Below are 13,457 nucleotides of genomic sequence, written 5' to 3' on the forward strand. Positions count from 1 at the left end.
AAGTATACAGCTCAATATAAAGTCAGCTGCTAAGAGGATTTTCGCTTGTTTCCATTGGAGTCCTTTGTACTCAATTATTCAAATAAAAATGTTTCCGCCCGGTCTCGAACCGGGGACCTTTCGCGTGTGAGGCGAACGTGATAACCACTACACTACGGAAACGGCTGTTGAAGGATATCATTGAGCCCCAGCAAATTAAATTATCAAATTAAAGTTAGATATTTAAAAAGAAATATTAACCACTTAAATTCCAGCATCCTTATTGTGGGACAGAAAATATCAGATCGACAAGCTAGGCGTTGTGAGCTTGTCGATCTGCTATTTTCAGCGAAAGCTTTCCCCACAATAACACAAAAGAAAAGACACTAGTATTGACTATTGAGCCCTGATGGACTCCGGTTACCCATATGGGGTTTAAGTGGTTAAAACATATCATTTGAAAAGATAGTGCAGTTACAAGTAAATTAGTTATCCTACTGTCTGTGTGCATGAAAAACATTTGCTCAACTTAGCAAAAGACCGGAGGTCGCGGTAATGCACCCAAACTGGTTTGCCAACCGCCAATAAGCCCCAAAGAAGAAGAAAAGAAAGGAAGTGACGTCAAATAACAGTCTGCCAATCACTTCCTTACCTTCAACCAGACCTTCAACGTTGCCATGTCGGCTTATTATAAGTGACTTTGGGCTTCTTTTTCTGTAAAGTCGCTTGTAAAAATGGGTGTTTGCGTTTTTTGTTTTTGTTTTAATTATTATTTAAACCAGTGTTTCTCAAATATTTTCATACAAATGTTTTGTGCCAGGGAGCATTTGTGTTAGAATGTTTAAAAAAAGAAAAAAGAAAAAAATAATCAAAATATTCCACATTTTATTGCAAGAGTTTTTGAAAACTCAAAAACTCAAGCTCAAAACGTTGTGAGCGTTGTACATTGGCTATTTTCAAATAGCCGACGCACATAATATGTTTAAAGTGCTCATGTGGCCCTAGTAGTTGCTTGCTTCTTTTGGGCTTGTTTTCCTAGACCTGGTTGCTTATTTCTCTCACAACATCTGGCAACACTACTTGCCTTCCTACACACGTTGTAGGATCAAATCCAGGCGGGAGGGATGATTGTGTAATAGTTGAACTTTAACACTTTTAACAGTAACAACAACTCAACCAAGGAACTGTGTGAGTTAAAGTGTTTTGTTATCGTTTAGTGGAGCTATAAGGTGTTTGTTTACGCTCAGATGTGGATACAGTGTTGTGTTATAGTTACAGTGTGTAATAAGTTCACATTAATACGGAAGCAATGTAGTAGCTAAGCAGCTAGCCAAACAAACAACGTTAGCGTCAGTGGTGGAAGTACATTTACTCAAGTACTGTACTTCAGTACACTTGAGGTATTTTTTTTTACTGGAGTATTTCCAGTTTTCAATACTTTTACTTCTACTCCACTACATCTTGGAGGCAAATATTGTACTTGTTGGTAACTGCTGCACCGGATATGAACTCAAATGTACTCGAATGTTTTACTTAAAGTAAAATACTCTGTTACGATAAAAGTCCGGAATTTAAAATGTAGTTGAACGTATTGGTATCAAAATGTATTTAAAGTACCAAAAGTAGAAAGTACTCATAATGCAGAATATCCTATTTCACAAGTTTTCAAATGTATGGAATGTATACAAATCGTTTGAAAATAGCAGAGCTACAAGCCGAAATGAATATAGGGCTTAAGTGGGTAATGTATATTTTGTAGTAATAATAAAAATCTTCAAAGTAACAAATAATTGTAGCTGAGTAAAAGTACAATATTTGCCTCTGATATGTAGTGAAGTAAAAGTACTGAAAATTGGAAATGCTCAAGTAAAGGTAAGTAAAAGTACCTAAAAATTGTACTTAAGTACAGTACTTAAGTTAGTTACTTAGTAAATGTAATCAGTTACTTTCCAATTCCACCACTGCTGAAATGTTTATACCATTGAGCTAAAAGAGCCGGCCTGCTTGCTCGGGGGATAAATTGGATCTTGACCATCAGGTCAAAATTCGTGTCAGATCCTGTGTCTAGATGAGACATGACCTTTGACACGATCTAAATGTCTCAATAGAAGAGCAGGGAGACAAAATACAACCACCCCAATTGTATAAGTATTGTATTATTATTGTATTAACATATAAAATAAAAAGTTACATAGTGCTGCTTTAATCACCCCTTTTCAGACCTTTTCTTCTTCTACAAGTAGATCTTCTAATTGTATAAAGATCCACGTTTGTCTTGGACTGTATTTTACTGTTATGTTGCTGTATTGCTGCTATAGCAGTGGTTCCCAAACTTTTTAGAAAGACCCAAAAGAGTAATTAGACGTTTGCCTGGGACCCAAACAAACTAGTGAAAATAGCAGATCTACAAGCTCACAATGCTCAGAGCGCCGCGTTGTGAGCTTGTGGATCTGCTATTTTCACTACTTAAACTTGAAAAAAATATATATATTTCTGGAAATTATTAAATATTTTCACTTTATTTATGAAATACGTTTGAGAAAAATACACCTTTTGAAATATACATATTTCTGTAAATGTTGGAAACGTAAAAAGGAGATATTTACTCGCTATCCATGACAGCTGGTCCGCGACCCAAAGATGGGTCCCAACCCACTGTTTGGGAAACAGTGTGCTATAGTGTATATATACACAACTACCGGTACATATACAACAACTACCTCCTGCATGTATGGTTATGCCTTATTGCACATTATTTTACTGTTATGCTGATGTTGCTATTGCTGCTATAGTAATTCTTCACGAGGCTTTTTCTTATCCTAGCTTTTTTTTATTGTTATTGCTAAGTTGCACAACATTGCCGTTCCACACTTCGCTGCTTTTACCTGTATGAGTAGTGTGACAAATAAAACTTGATTATTGAATCTTAAGAATAATTCCGTACATGCACCTCGATAACAAATGAACGTGTTTTATTTGCAGCCGGATCTACGTGAGGCACCCCTTCTCTCTTATCTCTAGTACCAGCTTCTGACTGACTCACACATGCACTACTAGATTCCAAGTAAGTTCCACTAACTGCTCTAATAAACCAGACTTGAGCATTTTCACACATTGAATTATTACAATGTCATTTGACATAGTTATTATGTAACTTTACGTCCACCGGCTGTTTGTGATGTAACATGCCCACTCGTCAAATAGCATTTTACAGAATATTTTTCATTGCATTGCATACATATTTATTATAGTGGGTATAGTGGGTTTTTCTTCATTTTTTTTCAATTTGAGGAGTAATGTCATCATGTTTGTTTCAGTAGTGGGGGTTGTCATGGTCTTGCTGATATTCTGGAAGCATGAAAACTTCCTAATAATGTTGATTTTTAAAAATTGTTTTCTCCTCTCCCCATCGTCTTTGAAAAGAACTATATACATTTGAGTTATTATTAATACGTCTGTGGTATGAATCGTGATTACAGGTGGATTTATCTCTGTGTTCGAGGCCAGTAATGACTTCAGGCGGTGCCAGTAGCTGTCCAGATCTTCTCAAAGGTAAGTGATGGTCAGGTATACCCTGCTGAACTACGATACACGTAAAAATGTACTTGTTTTTTGATCCAGCTAAAAAAATGTCCCATCTCTTCTGTCAACAGATGTTGTCGCATATGTTGATGTCTGGTCGTCAGACAAAACCGATAACTATTCAAAGTCATTCATCCAGCAGTTGCAAGAAATGGGAGCCGAGGTGAGTCCATACACATGCAGTGCATAACATGCATACTACATTGTACTTTTTTTATACCTTGTCGTATGGCAGTGTTTTGCGTAAAAGAATAGCCGATCTACGAGCTCACAACGTGTCACAATCTGCTATTTTAGAAAACAATTTAAAGAATTTAATATTTTATTACAAGAAGTTAAGTTAAGAAGTTTTGCCTATAATGACATGGTCAAAACAGGGACGCCAGGTTGGAAAATGGTTAAGTCTGTTTCATAAATATATAACCAATAAAAAGTATTAACAAGAGCTTGTAACTAAATAACACAGGTTCTTTTTCTATCCTGAAAAGGTTTTGAACATATAAGGTATCCGCCGATAGCAATAATATACTTCCTGTTTTTTTTTTTTTTTTCAGGTAACCAAGTCATTCAATAAGAAAGTTACCCATGTAGTCTTCAAGAATGGACATCACGCTACATGGACTAAAGCTAAAAGAACTGGTGTCAAGCTTGTGTCAGTCCTGTGGGTTGCCAGGTAGTCTTGTGTCTTATGTTTTTTCAATTCAACAATTCTTTTTTTGTGTGTGTGTTGTGTGATTTACATTTGCATCCTTATGCCATTAAATAATGCAAGCATTACTTGCTCATGTTAATGGTAAATTATTTTCAGATGTAAAGATGATGGTGAACATGTGGATGAAGAGTTATACCCAGCCTTAAATGATGATGTTAAGACTGTGCTCAACAAAAAGAGAGTAAGTACTATATTGGATTTAAAGTGGCTGTAAAGCAGTAATAATATGTAATAAATATGTATTCTCAGTTTGTCACACCACAGAATAATGTGTTATTAACTAACCAGCCAAATTTTTATGATTTTAAAAAACATTTCCAGGTTCAAATTATTGACAGGCAGTATTCTTTTCTTTTTAAAGATTTCTTTTTGGGGCTTTTATGCCTTTAACGTATTGGACAGGAAATGGGGATAGAGATGGGGAGTAACATGCAGCAAAGGCCGTCGGGATCGGGACTCGAACCCGCGATGCGCTGTCAGGCTACATTCAGCCTAGGTGCCTGGACTGCTACGCTAGCGGCCCAGGCCTACATGCAGTATTCCGTCTGTTCTCTCTGCCTTGGATGCTGGCGGTGTGTCCGATGAGGCTTGCTATATTTGCATATTTCCCAGGATGCATAGGAAATGTGTAGTTGTTTTTACGTAGTTATGTGATACTAGGAATGTGTTAGGTGATTATGTTCTGTTCATTTAGTGTTTATTTTTTGGGGACACACACACCTTGACTAAGTGTAATGGCTGTTTGTCAGGTTGTCGACCTCTTTCCTGTAGGTCGTGTCATTGTTGTCGATGATTAGGCCTATCACTGTCGTGTCTTTGGTGAACTTAATCGCCAAGTTGAGCTTGTGCATGGCCAAGCAGTCATGGGTGTAAAGAATAGGTACATGATTTTCACCTGGCTATTCATTGATTTTCTTTCTTTGTTTCTTGCAGCATCGTTGCATGCAACCAGGAGAGGAAAAAACCCCTGATAGTGACAAGCGCAAGAAAAAGAAGTTGGACAAGATGATTAAAGACTTAATGCCAAAACCACTTTTCGGTAAGAGAACAGTAGGGCTTTATATGGCCTTTTCACATCTAAGATTCATGATGAGACCAAACTGTTTTACATTGCTGCAGATAAAACATTTTGCTACATGAACTATACTGTATCAGAACGTCTGTAGGAGTCAGGACAACAGAGTTTGCTGTTTAGGCCGCTTTAGACCTTAACCGGCCTATTATACATGCAAAGAACTCACTTTTTGGCGAATGTCACCGAGTTTTTATGGGGGGGCCGGGGGTAATGGGTGACAAACAAAGCTCCCTACCGATCCATATAGTTTATTTCTGTCATGCTCAAATGAGTGTTTGCGTATCAGCTGTCTGTTGCAGGGAGCTCACATTAGATTACTGCTTAGTTCCGCCAAAAACACCTTTTCCACTGGATACATTAGTATTAGTGTGACGTGAGCAACATTGAACTGAGCAGCGATGTCTTTCATCCCTCAAATATTATTTTGCTATGTCCTTTTTTTTTTTTTTTACTTTTATTGGCCACCTGTGTAGTTTGAAATCCACACACTTTCCTGCAATTTCAAGTTTCACAATAATGCACAGTTCAACGTTGCAATTCACAACTTTGCAATCGACAAAACAACTTCACGATCATCCAGCTACCCTTTGGGTAGCTCTCTTTTTACAACCTGCATGTGTTTGCGCGTCCTTGTATTTAAATCCATGGAGTGCAGTTATGTAATCATGTCCTGATTGATTTTCCCCTCAGTGCCAGAAGATGTGTCTCCATATATTATTGATCAAGAAAATAAAATAGTCTACAGCCCCTCATGGAAAAGGTCAGAGTCTATGGCACAGCGGTTGAGAGAAATGAAAGCACAAAGGGAAAACCTCTCACCCACAGGTATGCTCAACCAGAATTTACTAGCTAAAATCCATGTTGACCTATGGCAGTGAGATTATTGCATTTTTGCAACAATTGTACAACAAAAGTTAAAACTAAAACCTGTGCATGTGACATGCCTCATCAGTATAATGTATTTAATATTTTCAGCATCACAGATGGTAGAATCGAGAACATCATCTGAACTGAAGCCTTCTATTGGGAGTACACCATCCTTCTTGAAGTCACTAGGTAAGAACTGATGATGACTTTGTTTCTGGACAGTGGTACTAGTGTTGGAAGCATACGAGTGCTGTTGACAGTCCTTCACTTGTTGCTGTTACCTTCTAAACAATTCTCTACTAAAAAGTGTATTTCTGAATTGGGGAACGCAAAGACTTTGCATTTTTGCAAGCTGACATCTGAGTTTCAGGTTGTTGCCAGCCACCTCTGGCTTGGCTTCCTCCGACACTCAGATAGAGTGTGGCAAGATGGTACAAGCCAGAGCAGATGAAGGCGCTGTCATGACAGCGGCTCTCTTTTTCAGTATGTGTGGGGATGACTGATTTATCCTGAACAGGTGTGCAGTGCAGTCACACCCAGCACAGTATCCAATTAGTTCTGAATCAGGCCAAGTGTGACTGCTTAAATCCGCCATAACCCACATTACTTGGCTGTCATCTGTCCGTTCTTTGGAAGTTAGCCACAGGAATAAAAAAACACAAATAACAGTATGTCATAACAGAGGCTCTGTCTCTCTCCGAATGTGTGTGGGGAGGATGACTGATTTGGTGTGTAGTCACACCTAGCCCAGAGTCCAATTATTTTGACTCAGGACAGGTATAACTGCTCAAATCAGCCATTTCCCCATCCTACACAGGTGTCTGTAGCAAAGTTTGTCAACCTTATTGGTCTCTTGTGTATTGTCTGTTTAATACAGATGTATTACCTGACTGTACTTGACATACCTATTGCCTTTTAGGTGCAGCTATCACCTGGGTACATTTAGTAACATTCTAGCTATTTTGCTTCCATCAATAAATAAATGTTTTCTCTAGAGATGCTTCTGCTTTAGACTTGGTAGCTATTTTGCTTCCATCAATAAATACATGTTTTCTCTAGAGATGCTATTGATATTATTTAAAATATAATTTGTTCCTTAATGCAGATGAGGAATCTGATGAGGAATCCAGTGCTTCTGCTGCTCAACTCGCTCATTCCTCTGAGAGAGATCGATCCGAAGAGAAAAGGCTACATGGTGATGATGACCATTGCGATCACAATCCACTCCTGGGAAAAGACTCGGAGAAGCCCTGGCTGACACCTTATAGTGATGTCAAAAAACAGAAAGACCTTCAGAAGCCCTGGCTGTCACCTTGTGGTGATGTCCCAAAACGGACAAGAAGGACTTCAACCAAAAGTGATCCACTTAAGAAAAACATCTTCTGTTATCCAAAAAGCCCTAGCCCAGATGTCAGTGAGGGCAGTAAATGGGGCGGAAGAACAAGGCAAACACGCCTATCATTTTCTAGCTCTGTTCCAGAAAAGAATAAAACCATGCAATCCGATACTCATCCTGAGGGTTTGAGTTCATTGAGTTGCACTTCAGTCCCATCCATTGCTGGTAATGCTGTTGTCAATCAAGAACAATCTAAAGGAATTGTGTCGCAACCATCAAAAGTGGATCATCAAACGGCTAACAAACCCAGACACTCATTTTCTTTGTTATGCTCTTACACTAAAGCAAAAACAAATACTAGTATTGCCTCAAGTTCAGTTGACCAGGATGAGGATGTGTTTGAGGACGACCACATGTTTGAGGACTATTTCTCTGTCCCTAGCCACCGCCATACACCGCACACAATTCTGTTAGGTCCTAACAAAAAGAAAAGAAGATATTCAGAAACCACAGTGCCTGAAAAAAAGAAAGCGGACGAAAGCACCAAGAAGTCCTGCCATAAGGACATAATCCAAAAGCACCCTCACCAAGATGTTCAAGTGGACAGTCATAGTACCAATGTAGATTCTGTCAAACGGAGAAGAACATTATCTACACAACCAAACAAAGAATGTACGGCTGGTGCATCATTTGGCCAGCAAAAGAAATCCGACGTCAAAATCTGTTCTCAATCCAGGGAATGTAAGTAGTCTGGGGAAATTAGGAAAGAACGTGAATTATAATGTGCCAATTGGAAATTGATGACTTGAGTGTTGGCTAAGTACAATCTTGATGCAAAAGCCAACTTGAACTATTACTAACATTGGTTAACAACTGTGACTTAGTTTTTTATTTATATATTGAGATTCAGCAATCTAATAAAATGTGACTAGCTTTACTTGATACTTAGAGATTTTAAATGGAAATTATGGGGGCATAGCTATCTACCCTCAGCCCTCACCCTAACTTCAACCCCCCCAACCTCTTCCCTAACCCCAACCTTAAACCGAGGAAACGTAGGCTTGAGGGAACGTAGGGCCGATCCTGAAAATATGACCACATGGAATTGCCCCCTGTAATCACAGGATGTTTATAATATTGGAAAAATACTGTATCTTTGTGCTAAGACTAAAACTGAGGAATTTATATAGGCTTATAGCAATAATTATCCCTAACCGATATTTTTGGTCTGGGTAACTTGTCAAAAATAACATTTCTGTTTCCAATGATAAACCTCATATGTTTGAGCTGTATATAAGATGCCTATTGTAGGATTTAATATGTGTATAAACTAAAGATTTCAATGTCGGATCATTTAATTGATGTAAACATGAAATAAACACGTTTGTCTTTTTTTAGAGTCTTTACTGAATGGTCTTTTTCCATATAAATTACACCAGGTGCAGAGTTAGGTTGTTTATTAACATAGTTTTTAGCATCTGCTTGTTTCAAGTAGGTTGCTTGTGCCACTGAACACAATACAATAAGCACCAACAAATTTAAATAAGGAAAGTGTATAAAAGTCAGACTGCTTTGTTCTGCAACATGTTTGACAATATCTGATTGTTCTGAAGCTGTGTGCCCCACCCATCTGGTACACCCAAGTATATGAAAACAAATGCTTAGAAGCACTGTTTGAATCTTTATGGGACTGTGATAAAGATCAATACACAATGCACCTGCTGTGTGTTTACTTGCCATTGTTTCCATATTGTTTTCTGACAATACTTTTTTCAGTTGTAGGTGGAGGAACTGAACATGCTGTTGCAGCTGCTTGCACTGACAGCATTTCTGAAAACATACAGAAAACGCGGGTGAATTTAATAATTGAAGGGGACAAACAAAACAAGGTAATATCCATTATATTGCTACATTAATACGGTTATGGTGTGTCTTAATTTATTACACAATTTGAAAGGTAATGTTTTTGTGTTTTGAAACGAAGATGGCTTACAGTCAGCAGTGGGACCCATGGGTGCTGTTTTTTTAAATTCTAATTAAACCTGGATTTCCTTTTTTCTGCAGAGAGAATTAGCGTACCACTTATTTGTTTTGATCTTGAGAGAGATTGGCTGTTCTCTGTGATGAAAAACGGAGTGGAATCCCATGATGATGAAGGCAATTTCACATTTGCTTGATCAAATTCAACCTGCTACAATAACTTAATTAGTTCACAGTAAATGCACTGTAATTGTAAAATACTGATGGTTTGGGTTCTAGATTAAGTATAGTTTTCTATTTTCTCTTTCATACAGAATTTGTAATGGGTTTTGTAGAAAGTCCTGTGTAATTCTGCTATTTTAATGCATTTTCTCTAAAACATTGCATCTGCATATATTTGTGGTATTTCAGCTGTTTACCCTGTTGGGTTCTTTGTAATGCTCATGGTTTCCTTTCTGTCATCCATGATGGTAATGTACGGTGTCATTGCTTGTGAAATGCACCTGGACTCAGTTTGTTTTTGTTGCATTTCCTTCGGATCAGCAAAAGTTTCTTAGCTTAGTCTTCTGAATCTTTTGTGATGACTTGTGGTCTTTTTTATAGAAAGATGTTTACTATTCTCTTAGTGCTATAATACAATTGAGCGCACCTGTGCATATGGATTATTAGTAGATGTGTATATTTACAGTATAGTTTATTCTGTAGTGGCTTGATTTGATCAAATACTAAGTTGTGTACAATACTTTGAATTGGCACTGTTGTTAAATATGGCATTGCAGCAGAAAGTATTGTCTCTGGTCAATATTCTTGTTGTCTCCAACGTTGTTGCTACTGTAACTGTCTGGTAAGTGGTGTGGTTGATGGTCCTAGTATGAAATAGAAATAGAATGTCAATGTTTATACATGTGTCACACTCCCCTGACCTTCAGGTAATTTGCAACCCATAGGGACCACTCACTTTGGAGTTATGAGACACAATACATGATTAAATTACAATATGCTTTACATAATCAAAGAAAATGTCATACAAGCATACAAATGCATACAATAACACAATACCAAATAACAGTTTTCTTGTAAGATTGATTGATTAAACTAACACAAACTTGTGTTCCATTCATCTGAAGGGAATGCATATCCTTCCAGACAGATTGAATATAATCAGAAATAGCCATTTGAACTGTCCAGAATATATTTGATAGGCAAACGCATAACATTGCATGAATAGAATCATGACATGTTGGTGTGTGGAGATTGAACCCCAAGCCATCGAGGAGACGGCGTCATACACTAAAGAATTTCCTTCATTTGTGCTCGGAGGCCACGCTACAGTTCACACCGACTCTTTGTCTGGCGTTTATTTTGTGCTCTCAACTCATTCTTCAATGCTTGCCTTGTGTTGTTGCCAGAACCCGACCACTGTTTAGGATAAGCCAAAATACCCCTTTGTGGAACCTCCAAAGTAGCTGGCCATATGCTTAGATGTTTAGCTTTTATTGTGCAAATATGAAATGAGCTGATTTTAGCATTCCCCTGGTGTTGGCAGTGGGTTAACCTTTTGACTGACTGGGTAGCACATCGGCCTAGAAAAATATTTTCCCCTGATGAAAGCAGTTCTATCTCAATGGGTAGTTGTATCTGATCTTGTTTATCAGGTATTATACCTGTGTAATGGTACTTCCTCATGGGGCCGCTGGACCGATTTGGCAGCTCCATGATCAGAGGCCCCTGACATCCTGTGATGGAAGAAGTACTCAACATGTTTTAAGTAAAAGTATCAATACTGCAATCAATGTAGAAGTAGAAGTCAGGTATTCAAAATGTACTTGAGTAAAAGTACAAAAGTATCGGCATCAAAATACACTTAAAGTACCAAAAGTAAAAGTGCTCATTGTGCAGAATTTCCCATTTCACAAGTTCAAAATGTATAAAAAATCATTTGAAAATAGACGATCTACAAGCTCACAATGTGTCGCATCGTGAGCATGTAGATCAGCTATTTTCAAATGGCCGAAATATATATTTCCGGCAGAAGTGGTTAGTGTGTTTTGTAATAATAATCAAAATCTACAAAGTAACTTGTAACTAAAGTTTCAATATAATTGTAGTGGAGTAGAAGTAAAACTATTGAAAATTTACAATGCTGAAGAAAGTAAAAAAGACCTCAAAATTGTACTTGAGTACAGTACTTGAGTACATGTACTTAGTTACTTTACACCATTGCTGACATCCTGCTGAGGTACCAGAAAATGATCCCTTACAGGAAAGAGCCTGGTGGCCCTGTCTGTAACCGGTGCTCAGGTGTTGGTGCTAATGATGGCCAGTTGTTGTGTTGTGGCCAAAGTGCAGGAGATGGATGGACCATAGTCACCAGAATTCAAACTTACACAGTTCCGTTTCAATAGCTCTAAACATGTTTTTCTCGGCTTGTGGCCTTGGAGTTTCACTTCCTCTCTGGTCTGCAAGCAAACAGCTGTGAATCCCTGTACGTGTTCAACACAACACCATTTGACAAAAAAAAAGAAGAGAATTACAATGTAAAAAAAAACATTACATATAATTGCCTCAGTTCCATGAGCTTCTTCATTGATTTACGATTGTATACTGTAATATACACACACACACACACACACACACACACACACACACACACACACACACACACACACACACACACACACGTACTGTGTGCCATACTGTGTATTGCCTTCTTCTGGCACTTTTGTTTTGCCCATGTCTAGCCTGCCTGACCTTACAGTTTGAATTTTACCAACTCCTAATCATCGTTTTATTTATGCTTTGTCAAGTCAAATCAAATTTCTCTCTTTGAATAGAGACTATTTTTAGAAGGAAGAGCTGCCCTGAAACAGATGCTATTTACATACTGTATATGAAGCATATTATCTATGATTCCTATTCCTCCTTGAGCTCAAAGCCAGACTTTAACGTGTGGTGGTCGGTAACTGCTCCTTGTGTCGCATACTGAATGAGGATAATGTATGAATACAGTGACTCAGAGCTATTTCCAAACCTATCAAATAGTTTAGTGAATGATCAATGAGGATCACAAATTGAGTGTCCTAATTATTGAAATGATTAAATAAATAGAAAAACCCTCGATGTTACTGGATGCCTTGATTCTCTGGTTTCTAGGTTTGGGAGTGAAATTGTTTGAGAAATTGTGTTTTGTCGTGTATTTCTATTTTTAATAGGGTGTGTATGTGACTTTCTTACAGACTATGAGAACATTGGCCATGACAAGTTTGTCAACTGAGTAAGTATGTCAGACATTTACATTTTTTACTCAGTAACACCTTTTGCTGTATAATTTGGTTTTGGAATTAATCTCTCTCTCCGTCCATTTAATGACTCCTGTAGTCAGCAGAGCACAGTAACTCAGGTCATTAGAACTCTTGGAAGGTTCACGATCGTGGACCAGGTGTGTGAGAGTACAACCCATGTGGTGTCCGGACATCCACGACGCACTCTAAAGGTTCTTCTTGGCATTGCCCGTGGCTGCTGGATCTTGTCTTTTGAATGGGTATGTCGCTCATTTAGGTAGCTAAATAATCTCACCAAACCCTTGCTTTGTGTTTGGTGCAGACTGAAACATGAATTAATGCATTTTTACTTTCCCCTCAATAGATTCTGTGGTGTTTGGAGAAAAGGCAGTGGATTCCAGAGGAACCATATGAGCTCAAGGACAGTTTCCCAGCAGCAACTGTGAGTACCAGTATGGGTATCCATAATACAAACATTAACATGGTCATTTACAGTATATACTCCCATCATGTTATCTAAAGGTGTCCTGAAGAAAACGTAAGGTGCACACTGCACAGCCATAAACATCGAACCATCAATTTGAAAAATAGGATTCACACACTGCACCAGACGCCAGATTTATTCAAATATTTTGACTTAACAAG

At 38.1% G+C, this 13,457-nt stretch overlaps 1 protein-coding gene across 3 annotated transcripts in view; it reads left to right on the forward strand.

Moving 5' to 3' along the window:
• The first annotated feature begins 1,072 nt into the window (after positions 1 to 1,072).
• Positions 1,073 to 13,457, forward strand: part of mcph1 (microcephalin 1) — a 34,502-nt gene continuing 22,117 nt past the window's right edge. The window contains exons 1-14 of one of the 3 annotated variants that reach the window (XM_080448627.1): positions 1,073 to 1,167; positions 2,962 to 3,043; positions 3,459 to 3,531; positions 3,633 to 3,724; positions 4,116 to 4,234; positions 4,370 to 4,454; positions 5,207 to 5,312; positions 6,039 to 6,173; positions 6,324 to 6,404; positions 7,321 to 8,292; positions 9,328 to 9,440; positions 12,768 to 12,805; positions 12,910 to 13,072; positions 13,177 to 13,254. In XM_080448627.1, coding sequence (XP_080304753.1) covers positions 3,489 to 3,531; positions 3,633 to 3,724; positions 4,116 to 4,234; positions 4,370 to 4,454; positions 5,207 to 5,312; positions 6,039 to 6,173; positions 6,324 to 6,404; positions 7,321 to 8,292; positions 9,328 to 9,440; positions 12,768 to 12,805; positions 12,910 to 13,072; positions 13,177 to 13,254 — 2,025 coding nt within the window. In that variant the 5' untranslated portion in view covers positions 1,073 to 1,167; positions 2,962 to 3,043; positions 3,459 to 3,488. The remainder of the gene's footprint in view (positions 1,168 to 2,961; positions 3,044 to 3,458; positions 3,532 to 3,632; positions 3,725 to 4,115; positions 4,235 to 4,369; positions 4,455 to 5,206; positions 5,313 to 6,038; positions 6,174 to 6,323; positions 6,405 to 7,320; positions 8,293 to 9,327; positions 9,441 to 12,767; positions 12,806 to 12,909; positions 13,073 to 13,176; positions 13,255 to 13,457) is intronic. The other 2 variants (XM_080448628.1, XM_080448629.1) reach the window with 2 other exon arrangements.

Source organism: Gymnoscopelus braueri, assembly GCF_963280865.1.
Source record: "Gymnoscopelus braueri genome assembly, chromosome: 14".
Classification (NCBI taxonomy): domain Eukaryota; kingdom Metazoa; phylum Chordata; class Actinopteri; order Myctophiformes; family Myctophidae; genus Gymnoscopelus; species Gymnoscopelus braueri.